At 35.3% G+C, this 20923-nt stretch overlaps 1 protein-coding gene across 1 annotated transcript; it reads right to left on the reverse strand.

Moving 5' to 3' along the window:
• Positions 1 to 1527: 1527 nt before the first annotated feature.
• LOC130014326 (uncharacterized) lies at positions 1528 to 20533 on the reverse strand. Its single transcript, XM_056103369.1, has 2 exons — positions 20421 to 20533; positions 1528 to 5243 (listed from the first exon to the last, which is right to left on the reverse strand). Exon 2 carries the CDS (start codon positions 5205 to 5207, stop codon positions 2958 to 2960), a length of 2250 nt encoding a protein of 749 aa, XP_055959344.1. The 5' UTR covers positions 5208 to 5243; positions 20421 to 20533; the 3' UTR covers positions 1528 to 2957.
• Positions 20534 to 20923: the final 390 nt, after the last annotated feature.

Raw genomic sequence — 20923 nt, forward strand, 5'->3', positions numbered from 1 at the left:
ATTACCCGTCCCCATCATTTCGAGTAGCGCGAATTTTGCCTCAGATTGACGTACGATTGTATATAATCTGTTGTTGTTGTTGATATTTGTTGTGGGTATAAGCTGAATTTGATGAGATGCACATCATGATCACACGAAATATTCAGATTTCTTGATTAAATCTCGTATTACCATTTGGTACTTACTGTGTTAGACGTTCGTCAAAAATCGAGTCCGGCTTGGTCGTAAAGTTACGGCCTCCATTCATCAAATCATCGTGGGGGATATAATACGATTCCAAATCAAGTGACCTCGTTATTTATCACTGAGCGACTTCACAATTAGGTTTGATGTAGCTCTGCTCACTTACAGTGGCGGATTTAACGGGCTCAATGGGCTCCAGCCCCCTCCTCTAGAAATGCCATCATTTCATAGCACTCGCATGGATTGGTCCACTGAAATAACGCCAGAATGCGCTAATTTTGTGGCAGAATTTTGCGGAATCCCGTCCCACGACGTGCGCGTCTGCCTCTCTGAGACCGGCGAAAGAACGATTAGGCCCTACTTCGCCCTCGCGGGCGAACGGCGTGGTGTGTGTCCGACCTGTGTATTTCGGCAGGTGTCTTTCGAAAGCAGGTAAATCTGCTTGCAGACGACTAGTGTTTGTGTCGTACTTGGTAGATCGGCCTGTTGTGGCTCCCTAGACTAGGAGATTTGTCCGCTTCAGACGGACAGAGCTCTCTCTCTCTCTGTATATTTGTTTTTCTCATCTACTTCTTCACTTCCACTTCGCGCGCCCCGGCCGAGGGTCTCCTGGCCAAGAGAGGAGAAGAAGAAGAAAGAGAAGAAAACGGGCGAATTTTTACCCGTTTGCCTGACGGCCCGTGTCTACACGCAATCGGTGTGGGACTTGTGCGAACGAAATGACGGACCGGGGGGAAAAGAGACGGCCAAGAGTGCCACGTCTCGAAATTTGAGAGAGATGCTGCCGAGATGCGGTCGGGCTGGAATTCCTCAGGAAATCACGTTTCCGGCCTCCAATTTCAGAAAATGTCAAAGGGGGGAGACCCCCCCCCCCCCGAGACCCCGCTTACGGGGCTTCGCATCTTCGGCGCTCGCGGTGGCAGGTTTCGCCTGCCACAGCTCCGCGGTCGTTGATCAGGGGCCCCCCACCATGGTTAATCCGGCGTTGCGGGCATGTCCATACAGTGGGAAATTTTTCTGGGGCGGCGCCACACTGGCCTACTCTTATATCGGATTCCAATTGCCAAAGGATATTTTACGTGCACGCCGAAGTATAAACAGGACCTCGGTTTTTTGTACCATCGGAACAACTAGACATCTGACCTTGTCAGGCCCTTCGTCCTGTACCACTGATAAGGGGAAACCACGTCGGAAAATCCTGATGAACTTTCTCTGCCACTGCAGGGATCGAACACGTGCCCTCCAGGCTAGCGAGCCAGCGTCTTAACCACCTAGCCACCCTGTAACTGATTAGCATATCAAATTTCAAAGTAAATAGTTTTAATACAATTTTAAAATTGACAAGTACATTATTTACAATATGAAATTGTATCAAGTAAATGATTAATAAATATTCAAACAATATTAAAGATTACAAAACTTAATAAAGAATAAAATATACTGAAGTCCGAGATTAGTTGATTGAAGCACTATTAAGGCTAAACGTTCAAATTTTTCCATTATTTATCTTACTATACACTATGCGTTGATTAATTATCATGTCTATATGATGCATTCACCTGATTTTACGTCTGTATAGTTTGTCTCGTTTGTTCTGCTTAGCGCGTAGTGTAGTCCTCCAGCACTTACTATTAATCTGTGGCGCTTCATAATAATAAAATTCAGCCTATTTCCACTTTGCAACCTTACTATACAAGTTTTTACCTGACAAACACACAAAGTAGCCAATAGGCTGTAGATTAGTTAGAGTTTCGTTCGGGGGTAAATGAAACAATTCCATCAGCAACCTATTAATTATGCACCTAGTAACGTTTTAACTACGCCGTACAGTTTTATGGTCACAACATTGCTCTCTGGCAATTCGTATCTTGCACAACAAGTAATAAACCCCAAAAAACCATTATTACGGCGTAATAATACAACATGGTTTCATTTCTGATATTAAATAAATGTAATATAATTAATAATTGACCACAAGGTAATTGTATGCTCTACTTCCGTCTGATAGTGTTTCTATAACGACGTGTTATTGTTATCATCAGTTGTATTTTCTTGTCACAACGGTTAATGCACCAACTTGGTTTTGAAAACTGAAAAGTTGACGCATTATCCGTACATCCATTTATTGCTATTATACCAGATTGGCAAATTTAACATGCGTTTGGGATTTCTTATTCAAAAACGCCAGATCACTCGATTTAACTAAAGTAAGGCATGGAAACGTTTTGAAACGATTACTTTTTACGTGTATGGACGGCAAAACTATATTGACTGTAGGGTCGCCTGTGTAAACCCGTTAGTGTCGAAATGATTTAACCTTAATGTTAACCTTAAAAACCCAGTTAGTTTGTTTACACTGCTAAATTCAATATTTACGAATATTCATGTTCAAGCGAAACAGAAAGACGCATCCTTTCAGGGTCACTTGGTATTACATACTTTTACAATATTTGCGTACAAGGAGCGGTCATTTTGTCGCACAATATATTGGAACGATTTTAAAATCGGATAAAAATTGTGAGCTCTGGAAGGTCCACAACCTAAAATCCGCGATCTGGGTCATAAATAATCCATGAAGATATAGTCCAATTTGCGCTAATATCGACATGAACTGAGATCTTTGGGAAATAAACCCATTTTTTCTAGTGTCATCAAAATCGGATTAAAACTGTGACTTGTAGAGTGTCCGCAAATAAAATTTGAACGGACGGATGACAATATGGACGTGTAAAAAGGACATGATTGTACATAGTCCAGCACACATGATCTGTAGTTTACCTTATTGATCCATTTGGGCCTGTAATGATAATTGAAACTAGGGATCTAAAAACTATATAGTATGTGTCATTAAATAGCAGAAAAATTGTGAACACTCCTCCACACAGATTGAGGATGCGAAGTGCCATTTTTACTCGTTTCATCAATGGAGATCTGTATAACGGTAATTTCTTTAGTATCTTATGTAATTGAAAACGGTTGTGTTGGTTTCTAAAATCTATAACTTGGTATTTCTTATTAAAGATATCAGCAATATAACAATCATCCAGTCTTACTATTATCAGATTACGTGAATTAGCATTTTGTAAAATCATGTGAATTTCAAGTTCATTCAATTTCCAGTCTCTAATATACCTCCGACTGGCCACCACAAGAAACGACGTGCTTTCTCTTATTGCCTCATCAGTATCGGTCAGTATCCGTCGACCTGGTTGTACATCACGTATAGGAAGGAAAACCTTGCGACGAAGCTCATTTTCTAAAAGTGGTAATATATTCTTTCGCACAAATTGGTAATCCTGTTGAACACATGAAATAAATACGTAACATTTTTCTTCAGCATTCCTCCTGTCTGATATACCAGCTAGAGTTTCCATGTCTATTTCACCCGTACATATGTTATAGACATACCATAGGAATATAAGGAATAGAATAACTAAAACAAGCATACCCAAAATGTAATCCCTGTCTGTTTTATACATAAGGTTAGCATCTTTGTACAACAAACGTTTAGTAACGGCGCATAGTTCAGAATCTGGTTCTCCTTCTAATCCCCAGCAATCAGACTCGGAATTTCTTCCAGCACTTTCAAACAAATTCGATTCTGTGTATTTTATGTTCAGTGACAGGGGTTGATTGATATGTTTAACTGAACATAAAGAACCTGATGTATTTTGGAACCGCCGCACGACAACTGTACTATGTAATCCGTATAATTCAGGTGTCATACACCAAGAGGAAAATGACGCCAGATATTTGCCTAAATTATTAGGATTATAACCAGGATATTGATATTGATCAACATGATATAATGATTTAAAAAGCAACCATGAACCATATATACTTCTAGTTGAGTAATGATAATATAAAAGAAGATACGGACATTTATAATCGTCGAAAGTTATTATTTTACCATTTAATGTATGATATATAGTGATATCTTCATTGTTGTCTAAATGTCGGTAGTAAGATTCCATAAATATTAATGTTCCCGGTGTGGCGTATACATCAACCGTTTCAAATTCCAGTTTCTTGAGATGAAAGTCCTGCCACGTTAATGTATTTGAAAGATTATTGAGGCAGTGGTAAACTTTGAAATCTCTTTCCTCGATATCACGAATTTCTAACGAACTTGAACTGTTATATATTACTAACTCACTAGTTAAATTGTATTCCAATTTCAGTGAATCAATTGTATCATTCAGTGACTCATCTAAATCAGTGTATGTCCGCAACTCCAGTATTTCATTCAATAACTCAGTTGTATCATTATTGTTTTTCAGTAAGTCACTTATGATATTGAACATTAGAAACTGTCCTGTGTTATAGTAGTGTTTCAGTAATTCACTTCTGTCATTGTATTTCAGTAAGTCACTTATAATATTAGAATTCAGTAACTCTCTTTCAATAGCGTAGCGTTTCAGTAACTCACTGGTAATATTGAATGTTTTCAGTTCGCTGTAGGTTACTAAAGTTCTATTTCCTTCTGTGTTGACCCAAACGGGGTCTTGACTATTAAGCGGCAACACTGCACATTTAAATACAACATCGTGGCCAATATAGGAAAACTGGGTCTGATTGCCATGAAACAGTTCTTTCGGTAAAAGCAACGGGTCTTTCATCTTTTGCATTTGAAAATTGTTGCCTATATCCCTTTGTCCCTTGTAAAATAGAATACTCTTCTCAAAGCCACTGTCAATATTTGGAAAAATCGCTATGCTTAGTTGAAAACCAGATGGAATGACCAAGAAGATAAAATAAATCAATATCACACTCATAAAAGTTGGCCATCTTGTACATAACTTTGAGTTGCATATAACGTAGACTAATCGAAACCAGTATAAAATAGCAACAGACTCTACCACAATTGGTATTATTCTTGATGTTATTGTAAAAATTATGCCGCAAGCAACAAACAGGTAAGCAAAGAAGAATGTCGCGTGACTGAAAGTACCGCGTATTAAGTTATAAAAGAAAAGCAGCACATGAAAAAGTCCATATATGGGTATCCAATAATAATAATACATATTTTACCGGTTATTTGTATCACACACACCAGTACACTGAAAATAGATATAGAAAGCATAACTGAATATATGTTATATAATATATATTATGTGGAATACAATATTATGACTAGGGCCAAGAACTCTTAGTCTACACGAAGTACCTTTTTGTTTGCTGGATTGGTCACGTTACACGATAAGCCGCGTCTACAGACCATGACCACTATAAGTAACAGAGCCATTTATGGGGTGCATTTTAAAGGATATAAAATTCAATATTTTTCATAATATAGGCAATTAAAAAATAAATTAGAATTCAATGGCCCATTTCAATCAATATTGGTGTTATCTTGTGAGATTATAGGACTGTTATATCCAATATCTAGGACACTGAATATTTTCACATCAGTCGTGAATTCTACGATTTCCAGTGCCATTTGTACTGAACAAAGAATAATATACCCTACAGGACAATGCGGAAGTAATTAGTAATGGCTGATTCACAAACGATAAAATATCTTGTAGAATTTTTACGATTTCCGTCCAGTTTGCATATTTCAAAGAACACAATTGATTCGAAATTAGAATAATTGTTTACAAATGTAAAATAAATCACCTTATATGCATTCGTATTACATTAATATGTGCTCCTATGCCCATTTCGTCTACGTTAAGGTTCCAAACACAACTTTTATGCATATAAATATTAAATACAAAAATGAAATTATATATATATATATATATATATAAAAACCCGGTTGGGCAAACGTGTGATGTAACGACTGACAACGGTAAAAAATTCGATCTAACATCCTTGAAATGCTTGCACTCAATCAAAACGTGCTTAACTGTCAAAGGAACATGACAGTGTTCACATTCTGGTTGAGGCTCTCGCCTTAAAATGAAAATATGAGTTAAGCCATACGCCATTTAAACTTACCGCAGCTTTTTCATCGCTGCAAAACCCACCAGGTAACAAAAGTAAATGTTTGCAGGTGGTATATAATTTGTGTGCTAATATATCAATCAATTTCTTGTGGTTGTATAGTTTCGCCATGAATAGGTACGATCAAAGGACGATTATTAGTAGTAATATTAGAAAATACGAGCCTAGTAGAAAGAAAGAAAGATGTCTTACCAATGTGTAGGCTACGCGTGCAAGATCCGAAAGCGATATGCGTATATGTTTATAATGCAAGTACATGTATATGCATGTCAATTGCCTATTAATATATTCAAGATGACATTTAATATGATCAGTGACGTCATCCATTCATGTTACGATATCATCTTCTGTATACCAAGTTAATGTAATCTATCTGTAGTCAACGTCCCTATAAATAAATTCTACACCGCCGTAAATAATAAAACCTCTAAACATTTTAAAGAAATTCTATACCTAATAATAAAACCGCATGCACACAGTTATTACATATTTCACCACCCTAGATAATTTATAAACTATATGTATGCTTAACTTGGTTTTACTAGGGACATATGCAATGTTCATATTCACTTGAACGTAAAAAAATAGAAGGTGAATGGGGGGGGGGGGCGATTTGATTATAGCACAGAAAGGAACCAAACGTGCACAGTCAGGTAGTACCTTTGGGATTGGGGAGGACATTAACTTTCATCGGAGAATATTTGATGATGTGGTCACACGATACCTTTGTACATGGCATAGTGTAGTACTACCCTTAGCTACATATCTTTCTTTTGGCCTGATGGTTATTATTTTAACGTATTTTGAACATCGCGTGGACTTCAACGTTGTGTCTTCTCATAATATCAATATGTAACAGTAACCAATAGTCTACATTACAATATCTAAAAGTAAAATGTCTTTCCCTCAAACCAACTCCACTAGCAGAGCGAGTTACCTGATGTAAACCTCTACATCCTGGCTCTCTCGGAATCAAATGGTTTTCTAAAAAAAAAAAACAAGCGGTGTCGGATTATTCGAACCTTGCTTTTGCTCTTTTATAGGTGCCAAACTCCCCAATTGCTTACGTCATAGACTAATAACAAAACTAAATTCCAAATATGGGATGTACATGCACTATACCGTGCATATCATCAAGGATTATTACCTAATATTACGACCGTGAAAAATTTAAATGACCAACATGATTATTAATCCGTATTTCTTGTTATATTTCTTGACTTTGAATTAAGAATTTAACAAATCTGTAAATGTCACAATACTATTACATGCCGTCCACCGTAAAGGCATTTCCGTAGAGAAATTGATAAAATTATAGATACTATGGGAAGTAATAGAGCTCATAATTATTCATGCAATTAACCATAACACAACACAACAAAAATAAAAAATTAACTGCAATGTCTCTCTAAACGTTCACCACTGTACTTCTATCGTCCTATAATAATTATCTTTAACTGAACACAGAAATGTAAATATGTGTTAATTTCAAAACGCTGTAGCACCGCACTTTTTAATCATAACGTTCAGTTTTAACTTTAAATTCTATCTCAGGAATCCCCAATTTGGTTAAGTGGTAAATTATTTTCTCGTCTTGGTCTGATTTCAGCTTTTATTGTCAAATTTCGACAATGATCCGTTTCCTTGATGATTGGTTGGGACAAAGTACATTGTATCCGTCAAATCAAAGCCATCAGACCAAGAATTAATTATTCTTAATTCAAAACTATATTTTTTTTTATTTTTATTAGATTTATCTGCTTCTTTCGACACGGTTAATCCTTATATTCTTTTACGTAGACTTATTTTCAATTCGGTATTTGTGGCTCTGCATTAAATCTTTTAGAAAACTTGTAGGTAAAACAGTGTATTTTGGTTAATTGTAAATCGTCGTCTGAATCTGTTTTGTCATCTGCGCTTCCTCAGGGTTTTGTTCTTGGTCCGATTTTATTTACCTTTTATACGTCACCATTAGGTGATATTGTCAGAAATTATGGACTCCGCTTTCATTTGTATGCCGATACTCAATTATATATTTCAACTGAATATATAAACAAGCGGTCACCCTCACTTATAACAATATCAGTGCACAATTATAATTCTATCTTAACTCATACAGTTATTTCTATCAACTACTCATATAATTAAGAAACTGCATATCACCACGTGACTTGCACAAACTACCCATATAATTAAGAAACTGCATATCACCACGTGGCTTGTACAAAGGTCAAATGACGATTAGAAAATATTTTGTTTTCAATAAAAAGACATTTAGAGAACAGCGTGACATAATATAGATTTAATAGAGCGTGAAAGAATACACACGACAGATTATACTATATAACGTTTATATATTTTTGATTAAAATATTTAATGACACAAAATAACACAAATCTTCTATTATATACGGATTTGTGTTTTATGCGACTCTTTTTAATTTGGCTTTTATTTCTCACTATAAACTCTTAGGCCCGTATTTTCAAACAGTGTCTGAAATAATCCGTGACTAGGTTTACTTGGTAACTAGCTAGTTAGAGGTTAGTAATCGACTAAGTTGCCATCTTCATTAGCCCAGGTTAGGAGCAGAACAGTAGGACGTTAAACCCCATTTCATTTGACATTCTCAACAAGAACGTACTTTCGGATTAACATTCGAAATAACCTCCACCCTCACAACTAGAGAAAAATGAAAGCGTTGACGGATGTTCAAGACTATTTGAGTGTAAGAAAAGCTTATGACAGTGTGACAAATATTAAATACCTAGGTCAGAGCCCCCCCCCCCCTCCTCAATCTTGAGGCGGTTTTAATTCGTCAGGCCTATAGGTAAATCACCTAGGCGGTTTCAGTTTGTCAGGACTATAGGTAAATCCGGCACTGCTTTGAAGACTAAAATGTAATTAATATTTTTTTTACAGATCACGTCGATCAACTGATCATTTATAAATATAAACATAAAAGGTATCCGTATTATTTATAAATTTCCTTCTATGTATTATCTTTGCACTAACTTGTTGCAACACAATGTGAATGTGATTTTTTACGACTGAGTCGTAACACCCTTTATTTATAAAACGTGAAAAGTAGTCCTATTTCTGCAGTTACCAAGTTTCAGTGAGCTAATATAAATGTATTTTCTAGTTCGTTCCGCCCTGTCCGTTTAGCCTAGTCGGTGCAGAAAAGCAGAAGGTTAAAACTCATTTCATTTCATTTTATATCAGTTGGTTTCGCACGACTGTCTTTCGTTTCTTATATTATTTCTTATTTGTAGTGATAATTCAAATATTGGCAAAGCGGCGTGATAGTAAAACGGAAGAATTACAATGACATAAAAGTCCAATGCATATCTCAACAAACCACCCCATTTTACTAATAAGCATAATACGATCACAAACAAGGATCAATAGCCCTTATCGTGTTGACAAGCCAATTGGACATTAGGTGTATATATAATGTTAGAAATACATGAATAACACAGGAGTGTCGATATACTGATTTTGAGATTTATTCATACACTACGTTTTAAAACAAACAGGAAACATTATCCAGTATAAAAAATAGGGAAAATTGTAACTTTATAGGTAAATGATTAGTAACATAAAATGGTAACCCTATCAAGTAAATGATTTTATTAAAATTGTAACTCTACCAAGTAAATAATTAACAATATAAAATTGTAACTATATCAAGTAATTGATGAACACATGAAATTGCAAAGTAAATAGTTTTATCAAAATTTTAAAATTGACAAGTACATTATTTACAATATGAAATTGTATCAAGTAAATGATTAATAAATATTCAAACAATATTAAAGATTACAAAAGTTAATAAAGAATAAAATATACTGAAGTCCGAGATTAGTTGATTAAAGCACTATTGAGGCTAAACGTTCAAATTTGTCCATTATTTATCTTACCATACACTATGCTTTAATTAATTATCATGTCTATATGATGCATTCACCTGATTTTACGTCTGTATAGTTTGTCTTGTTTGTTCTGCTTAGCGCGTAGTGTAGTCCTCCAGCACTTACTATTAATCTGTGGCGCTTCATAATAATAAAATTCAGCCTATTTCCACTTTGCAACCTTACTATACAAGTTTTTACCCGACAAACGCACAAAGTAGCCAATAGGCTGTAGATTAGTTTGAGTTTCGTTCGGGGGTAAATGAAACAATTCCATCAGCAACCTATTAATTATGCACCTAGTAACGTTTTAACTACGCCGTACAGTTTTATGGTCACAACATTGCTCTCTGGCAATTCGTATCTTGCACAACAAGTAATAAACCCCAAAAAACCATTATTACGGCGTAATAATACAACATGGTTTCATTTCTGATATTAAATAAATGTAATATAATTAATAATTGACCACAAGGTAATTGTATGCTCTACTTCCGTCTGATAGTGTTTCTATAACGACGTGTTATTGTTATCATCAGTTGTATTTTCTTGTCACAACGGTTAATGCACCAACTTGGTTTTGAAAACTGAAAAGTTGACGCATTATCCGTACATCCATTTATTGCTATTATACCAGATTGGCAAATTTAACATGCGTTTGGGATTTCTTATTCAAAAACGCCAGATCACTCGATTTAACTAAAGTAAGGCATGGAAACGTTTTGAAACGATTACTTTTTACGTGTATGGACGGCAAAACTATATTGATTGTAGGGTCGCCTGTGTAAACCCGTTAGTGTCGAAATGATTTAACCTTAATGTTAACCTTAAAAACCCAGTTAGTTTGTTTACACTGCTAAATTCAATATTTACGAATATTCATGTTCAAGCGAAACAGAAAGACGCATCCTTTCAGGGTCACTTGGTATTACATACTTTTACAATATTTGCGTACAAGGAGCGGTCATTTTGTCGCACAATATATTGGAACGATTTTTAAAATCGGATAAAAATTGTGAGCTCTGGAAGGTCCACAACCTAAAATCCGCGATCTGGGTCATAAATAATCCATGAAGATATAGTCAAATTTGCGCTAATATCGACATGAACTGAGATCTTTGGGAAATAAACCCATTTTTTCTAGTGTCATCAAAATCGGATTAAAACTGTGACTTGTAGAGTGTCCGCAAATAAAATTTGAACGGACGGATGACAATATGGACGTGTAAAAAGGACATGATTGTACATAGTCCAGCACACATGATCTGTAGTTTACCTTATTGATCCATTTGAGCCTGTAATGATAATTGAAACTAGGGATCTAAAAGCAATATAGTATGTGTCATTAAATAGCAGAACAATTGTGAACACTCCTCCACACAGATTGAGGATGCGAAGTGCCATTTTTACTCGTTTCATCAATGGAGATCTGTATAACGGTAATTTCTCCAGTTTCTTCTGTAACTGAAAACGGTTGTGTTGGTTTCTTAAATCTATAACTTGATATTTATTATTAAAGATATCAGAAATAGAACAATCATCCAGTCTTACTATTATCAGATTGCGTGAATTAGCATTTTGTAAAATCATGTGAATTTCAAGTTCATTCAATTTCCAGTCTCTAATATACCTCCGACAGGCCACCACAAGAAACGACGTGCTTTCTCTTATTGCCTCATCAGTATCGGTCAGTATCCGTCGACCTGGTTGTACATCACGTATAGGAAGGAAAACCTTGCGACGAAGCACATTTTCTAAAAGTGGTAATATATTCTTTCGCACAAATTGGTAATCCTGTTGAACACATGAAATAAATACGTTATATCTTTCTTCAGCATTCCTCCTGTCTGATATACCAGCTAGAGTTTCCATGTCTATTTCACCCGTACATGTGTTATAGACGTACCATAGGAATATAAGGAATAGAATAACTGAAACAAGCATACCCAAAATGTAATCCCTATCTGTTTTATACATAAGTTTAGCATCTTTGTACAACAAACGTTTAGTAACGGCACATAGTTCAGAATCTGGTTCTCCTTCTAATCCCCAGCAATCAGACTCGGAATTTCTTCCAGTACTTTCAGACAAATTCGATTCTGAGTATTTTATGTTCAGTGACAGGGGTTGATTGATATGTTTAACTGAACATAAAGAACCTGATGTATTTTGGAACCGCCGCACGACAACTGTACTATGTAATCCGTATAATTCAGGTGTCATACACCAAGAGGTAACAGACACCAGATATTTGCCTAAACGATTAGGATTATATTCATATTGATCAACATGATATTTAAAAAGATGCCATGAACCATATATACTTCTAGTTGAGTAAAAATAGTATAAAAGAAGATACGGACAATTATAATCATCGAATGTTATTATATTACCATTTAATGTATGATATATAGTGATATCTTCACTGTTGTCTAAATGTCTGTAGTAAGATAACATCAATATTAATGTTCCTGGTGCAGCATATACATCAATTGTTTGAAATTCCTGTTTCTTGAGGTGAAATTCCTGCCACATTAATGCATTTGAAATATTATTGAGACAGTGGTAAACTTTGAAATCTTTTTCCTCGATATCGCGAATTTCTAACGACGATAAACTGTTATATGTTAACAACTCACCTATAATATTGTATTTGATGAAATAATTCCAAACCTCTATTGTAAGATTGTATTTTAATAATTCACTTGTAATAATACAATTTCGAAGCTCACTTGTATTATTGATGTAGTTCAGACACTCGTTTATATCATTGTGGTATTTCAGATACTCACTTGTAATATTATATGTTATCGGTTCGTGATAGGTTACTAAATGTCCTTCTATGTTCATCCAAACGGGATCTTGAATATTAGTCGGCATCACAATACATGTAAATATAACATCGTGACCAACATAGGCAACCTGGGTCTGATTGTTCATCAACGTTTCTTTCTGCAAAAGCAACTGTGTTTTCATTATTGGCACGTGAAAGGTGTTTTTTATATCCCCTAGTCTGTTGTAAACTAGAATACTCTTCTCAAAGCCACTGGTAATATTTGGATAAATATCGATGCTTAGTAACACAACAGATGGAATGGCCACGAAAATCAAATAAATTAATATCGAACAGATAAAAGTCGGCCATCTTGCACACAATTTTGAGTTGCATATAACGTAGAATAATCTAAACCAGTATACAAAAGCAACCCATTGTAACAAAATTATTCTTACGGTTGGTGGTGCTGTTGCTATAATTATGTCGCACGCAACGAACAGATAAGCAAAGAAGAATGTCACGTGACTAAATGTACCGCGTGCCAAGTTATAAACACAAACCAACGCATGGATAAGTCCGTAGACGGGTATCCAATGAAAATAATACATATTTTACTTGTATCACATATACCAGTAAACTGAAATTAGAAGTAGAAAACTATGGAAGTATAACGTTGCCAATATTATTTCAATGTTCACGGTGCAAAATACATATGTCAGCCGTTCAAAATCCGTATATTAGTTTTACAATTTGTAATTTCCATTGCTCCACAGTGCCAATGTCAGTGTTAAAATACAGAATACACTTTTCAATAATACAAAATACAGTATAATAGTTATTGTGCACATTACACTTCTCCATGCTGCATTTTGCATAATAGAGGTTAGCATATTAGAACATATACCTTATATGGGATCTACGACGAAGCTCATTTGCATACGGAAAAAAGTCCGGGCTGGGACAGAAATTAATAATTTACGCGATCAACCTACAAACAAGATCAATTTCAGTAGAAGGGAGCGGTACTCATATTTACAGACCTTCGGAAAACGATCAATAAAATGAAATGAAATGAGGTTTAACGTCCTAATGTTGTGCTCCGATTGGGGGCATACGCCATGCAGTGTGCTTTGAGGGAAAATTTGCGCGGACAGCGGCGCTATATACGGCCTACAGTACTCTTGTATCGAATTCCAACTGCCAATGAATCTTTTACATGCACGCTATTGTGTACACGGGACCTCATTTTTTCCTCCCATGCGAACGATTAGACAGTTGTCCTTGTCAAGCCCCACGTCCTGCACCACTCATGGCAAGGGTAACAAAGCGATCAAAGTCGGGTGGTACAAAACTCTATTAAATGACGGGGTGGGGTTATTTAAAGTACCTGTCTTTATATGAATTCTAGATATCACGTTACGTATCACTAAAAAAGCACGTTCATTTCTCTTTTCAAATATTTTACTAATTTTCTGTGTCAACCCTATCTAGATCTGAGCAACCTGGGTCACTCAGCACCGACACGCCCCCATCCCAGTGGTCCTGATAAAGCTGCATTAGGTTGGACTGGTTCCGTGGAGCAAAGCTATACACTCGAGCGAGTTTATCTTCTGTATTGTGTGGCGGGATTTAAAGGCCAAAACTAAATGTATGTTGAAAGTGTTATTATACATCATAGAAAATACCTAATACCTAAGATGCAAAATACATATGTCGTTATACTTATAATGATGAATACATAATACCGTTAAAGTAAAAGTCAAATGTCAAATTACAAATGTTTTTTTTGAAACAATCCACTAATGTTACAAACATCACAACCTTTTCACATATACACTTTAACAAAGCAACTTTGCAAAATGACATTTGTCTTTTGTTTTTTAACGCATCTTGAGTTCTTGAGGTCATTGGGTTACATGTAAAATTGTTAAAATGAATGTTCCCATAAGCTTGTCGTCGTCTGCTTAGTGACCTTCTGAATAGATATTTGTAAGTTTTATTTACCTAATTAAATTTAGTCTAAATCCACCGAAAGTGATGTTTGAAAGTATAACTCTATCAGAAAGTAATTACAATGATTAATTTTAAAATGGTTCATTCAACAATGTTTTAAAGTTTTTACTGCCTGCCAGCAATCAAAAATTTAATATAACAAGAGATGGAAAACGTTTCATATCCCACCCCATATACTTACCTATGCCTACTACAGTGAATAATAAGAACAGATCTGATTCTGATTTAATATTTAATTTCATTTATTTATTTACTCAAGTGCAGTTTACGCAAGTTATCCGAAATATAAAACACCAGTACCATAACTCCCTCAGGAAACTGTAATTTACTGACTTTACATGTACACAGGCCTATGACAATGGTATTTAAACAAAAAATACGACAGCAAAAAAAAATAAGTGAAATGAAATGCGATTTAACGTCCTACTTTTCTGCTCCTAATGAAGACGGGCATACTGCATACAGTGTGCTATGAGGGAAATTTTGTCCGGGCAGCGGCACTGTGGCCTACTCTTATATCGAATTCCAACTACCAAGGGATCTTCTACGTACACGCCAATGTATACACGGGTCCTCGGTTTTTCGTCCCATCCAAACGACTAAACAGTTGTCCTTGCCAGACCCTCCGTTCTGATGGAAAGATCCATGTTTAATGTTAAAATAATTTTATATAGCCTACATTTAATTTAAACTTGTGTCAGTCCAAGTCACACATGACACAATTCGGTATTTATCAAAAAGTACATTTACATTAAATTAAATTTATTCTAAATATGTTCAATCTAGATGTAGGCCTATTTTGTATGAAGTTTATAATTAATATGACTATATAGGCTACGTGTATTAATAGTCTACAGTTAAAACCGAATTGAAATATAGGGGTATATAATGTCCCAGAAACTTCGTTTGTAAGAATGATTAACGGTAATCTTAATAATGGATGGCACCTTGTTTAGATTATACAGACTTGCTCTGTATAGTTAGCCTATCTAATATCAACATCATGACTGACAAGTCTCCAGATACAAAAAGAACGTCCAGTCTATGAACTTTAATGTCGTAAATTGAACGCCGACATTAGAATTTATGACATACATTTGTAATTTTACTGTGAAAATCTAATAAAATTTCCTCATTTGGCCACAGATCACTAAAGATTTCCCCATTGACTCCAATGTTAATTCTCGTATCTTAGACCGGCTCTAACTTTTTCCCAAATTTTCGTTGGGTAGAACGCTTTCTACCACAGATGGAGGAACATGTGGCAACCACTTGCCCAAAAGCACGTATGAGGTTCTTCATGAAAAACTTGAGATACACAAGCTGGAAGTAGAGACAAGAAAACATGCAATTTCAGGCCCTACATTTCAACCTAACCAACCTCTCAACTCTTGTATCCTTCCGCATCAAAATTATGAATATTCACCAAAACCTGGCAGAAAATGTATTTTCAAACCCTTTTCCTCGATTCTACACCAAAAAGTCAACAAAAATCGCCATGCAAAAGGGGGAAAAAGGAAAAGGGAGAGGAAGACTAAAAATAGCTTTGGCCCTTGTTTCGTGGGTCACGGCGTAGGAATATTTGGTGATCTGTGTCCAATATAGGGGTGAAACTTCAGGTATCACCAAAAGGCCCTTTTTATTTCCTTCCCATGTGTTCTGGCAACATGCCGGTGAAAGAAAATCAAAATAAAAAAATAACTGTAAAAATGATGGCCCTTTAAGTACACATGCTGCTTTATGTACACTGGTGCATCTCAGGTCCATAGGCCTTTTGTGCTAAAATTTAAAAATCTTTCTTATTAAAGGCAGTATCTGAGTTCTGTGAAAAAATTAGACAAGTTACAAAGAAACTACATAGAAAACACTCATAATTTGGAATTTTTTTCAAAAATATAATTTTTTACTGCCATGTGATGAAAAATGTACAAAATTTACATGTAGCATCTCTCAAAATACCAATAATTTTCCACTTTTTTAAATATCCGGACGGACAAGAAATATATTTTTAGAATCTGTGGACAATATGCAAACAGAAAAAATGCAAACCAGTTGCAATGATTGTAATATTGGAGATCTATACTGAAACATGTGTGCCTACCCCCTGAACATGCCACTGATTGGATTAATCTAATCTATGGTTGCAGCACTAACATTACCAAAGGAATCTGTCTAACAGCTATGATTTACCATCCCTGGCTAACATATGCACATATAAACTCAAATAGGTGCAATAAATATGAATTATGGTTAAAAATAGGCCTTGATGAATGAAAAAAATGCCATATTTGGTCTATGATCACCCCTCTCTAACAGAAGGGTCACAGAATACACAATTTTCACAAATTTGGGAATATTTCAATGTTTCCAACATCTCAAACCTCAGAGGCATGTTACAAATTTGTATTGCAATCCTTGTGCTGAAGCAAGATGTCTGGAACTTTACATTAATTTCCTGAAAAAATGAAGTCAAAAAAGTAGTCATGACAGAATTGACAACATAAAAAGAGGCCTGAAAAGGAGAAAAATTAATATTTTATTGTTCTATAGGCAACATAAATGCAGCAAACACCACAAATGCTGGATTTTGATAAGAAAATATTGAACATTAAACTGACATTTACACATCTACACCAGTTTTATATCTGGGTGTGGTCTCATTGGCCTGAAATGCCTCAGGGTTCTACGTTTGACTCTGAACAAATAAGGGTTAGAAATCCTTGAAATGCACAAAAAAATATTTTTGGGGGAAAAATAACATTCTTAGCTGTAATTCAACCACAAATTCCAATTAAGATCATTTAAATGTCAACACAGGTGCATTTAAATCCCTCAAAACACATTAATGGAAAAGGGTGGGGTGGGGCATTTATTGCCTCTCTAAACAGAATGATGGAGTAAAAAATGTCTAGAAAGGCTGGGATATTGCTTCCTACATGAAGGAAATGCAAGAATTTAATGTTTCAAAGAAGAAAAAAATGCTTATTCTGGGTAAAATAGTGGCAAAATTGAGCCAACCCCTGTTTTGAACATTTTGTACAAACCCATCTGGTGTACATTATTAACTCAGTGTTACCAATTTTCAATTTTCTGTAGAAAAACTGGAGCTATTTCTAAACCTGACAAACATGTAGATCCCATCTAAGTTATATTAGCAAAGAAAATATGGGCATTTTTAGACATTTTGACTCATTTTAATAGTCATGAAAATATTAATTTCTACATCGAAATGGGGGGAATCTCAAGATTTTTTGTGAATATTCCTGATTTTTAGACAAAATTTGGTGAAATTTCAATACTGTTCACTTTATCTGTGCTTTCTGAGACTGAATAAGCCAACATTGGGCATTAGAATATTTTACTTACTGTTAAAAATTCAATAAAAATTGAAACTTGAGAAATTTGCAGTAAAATCACAATTTTTCTTCAAAACTTTGATTTTTTTTTTTTTAATTAACTTTTTTTTAGTTTTTCTGTAGCCAAACTATTTTATTCATATTTTCTGAGAATTTAATCTTCATATTTTCAAAACTAAGGCATATCAGTGACAGCCTTATCACACACAGACAGGCCACAGATCACTAAAGATTTCCCCATTGACTCCAATGTTAATTCTCGTATCTTAGACCGGCTCTAACTTTTTCCCAAATTTTCGTTGGGTAGAACGCTTTCTACCACAGATGGAGGAACATGTGGCGACCACTTGCCCAAAAGCACGTATGAGGTTCTTCATGAAAAACTTGAGATACACAAGCTGGAAGTAGAGACAAGTAAACATGCAATTTCAGGCCCTACATTTCAACCTAACCAACCTCTCAACTCTTGTATCCTTCCGCATCAAAATTATGAATATTCACCAAAACCTGGCAGAAAATGTATTTTAAACCCTTTTCCTCGATTCTACACCAAAAAGTCAACAAAAATCGCCATGCAAAAGGGGGGAAAAGGGAGAGGAAGACTAAAAATAGCTTTGGCCCTTGTTTCGTGGGTCACGGCGTAGGAATATTTGGTGATCTGTGTCCATTTACTTTCCCAATGTCATTGTGGGTTGTCTTTCCTACTTGGGAGCATTCATTTTAACAATTTTACATGTAACCCGATGACCTTTGACCTCAAGAACTCAAGATGCGTTAAAAGACAAAAGTCATTTTGCAAAGTTGCTTTGTTGAAGTGTATATGTGAAAAGGTTGTGTTGTTTGTAACATTAGTGGATTTTTTCCAAAAAACATTTGTAATTTGACATTTGACTTTTACTTTAACGGTATTATGTATTCCTCATTATAAGTATAACGACATGTATTTTGCTTCTTAAGTATTAGGTATTTTCTATGATGTATAATAACACTTTCAACATACATTTAGTTTTGGCCCTTAAATCCCGCCATAGTATTGGGGCCAGCAAATTCCTACCCTACGCTGGAGTTGCCTCTAAACCATGACAGGTTCTTCTGTAAAGTTTTTATGTAAACATTTGTCCGAGATATCACCCACGATGGAGGATTAACCCCACTAATCCCTGGTATAGAAGAATGTGAACAATGTCGAGTTCCTTTGACAGTCAAGCACATTTAGAACGAGTGCAATCAAATTATTGTGGTTGCCAGTGATTACTTCAAGTAGTTGTTATAGGGGAAATTGTTACATTATAAATTATAATTGTATTTAACTATCTATCACGCATTATTTCTGCGGGGGGGTTGGGTGGCCAATGTTACACGTGTTTCTAGCTATGAGTTGAGATACAATCAGCCCGGTTGATGTATGTAAATGGTCAAATAGTGGCCAAATAAGTTATCACACATCAATTGTTATGTAGTATTGGTTTGGGTCATAGAAATATGGTTTGGGTGGCCAAATTGTTTAATGTCTGTCATTGATTCAAGTGGCTTCGATTTGCCGCTTGAACGTGACACGGATTAATATGGCATGTCCAACATGTGGGGTTTTATTCGGGTCATTCCCTCAACTAAAGATTCCTACACGCAAGCGACTGACTGAAATATAATTGAACCATGTTAGTCCCGAAATGACTTAGTGTTCATTCAGTGGCTGTTTCACTCCCTCTTTCGCTCTTTTACTTTATTATTTGTGATACGTTTATTTAATCGATATTGTTGTAGTTTCCTCGTTTACACCACCTATATTTGTGTGTTATTATTTAGTTTTTCTGGTTAAGATCAACCTATATTTGACGTCATGTAGCTCGGTTGCCGTGCCATAATCCTCCATAATTTATTGATTCGTAACAAAAAAAGCGTTAATACGAACGCAAACATTCCTTACAAAATGGTTTAATAGAATGAAACTAGTCTTATCATCAACGTTAAATTTATTGCTACTCTGTCGGTCGATATGACCTTAAAGTAGTAAACGGTTATGAAAAATCTTTCATCTCTATTTTCGGCCAGTTCAATGTTTATTACAATACATGAGTCTACATGTGCAACAGTAAATGTATTCCGATGGTATATAATTTGTTTGTATATCTTTCAGTATTTAAATCAATTAGTTGTTTTCAACCATGATCAAAGGAAGATTATTAGTAGTAATAGAAACATTGAGTCGAGTAGAAACAAAAGATGTCTTACCAATGTGTTCTTGTGCAAGATCCAATGGCGATGAGTGTGTATGTCTATATATAATTTTAGTCAGATGATGGCAATTGATTGGTAACAACAATAAACATTCTATACTGCATATAATACGCATACATTGCTATTTGATTAGTGACCAAGATGCCAATCGATAAACGATTTTAGATTCCGAAATCTATTTAATATTAATGGGAGGTAACTACTACTGTTTTGTATTAGTCACAGATGTCAAGTCAAGTAGTCGTTTTATGACAAAGTGTCCGGTTAATCTGGGAGAAGATTTTCACGTGCGACCCGCCATTTTTGTCAATGTTACGATTTTAATTTATTAAGATAAGATACAAGATTTATAAGATTTACAAAGACAAGGAACGGTCAACGTGTATGTAAGTTATTTACCAGTTCATTGTCGTTATTCTGCATTAGTTTAGCTGACTGTCATCTCTTAATTGTTTCAGTGTTGCATCTAAACAAAATCACGTCAAATTCTGCCTAAA

Source organism: Patella vulgata, chromosome 9 (genome assembly GCF_932274485.2).
Source record: "Patella vulgata chromosome 9, xgPatVulg1.2, whole genome shotgun sequence".
NCBI lineage: Eukaryota > Metazoa > Mollusca > Gastropoda > Patellidae > Patella > Patella vulgata.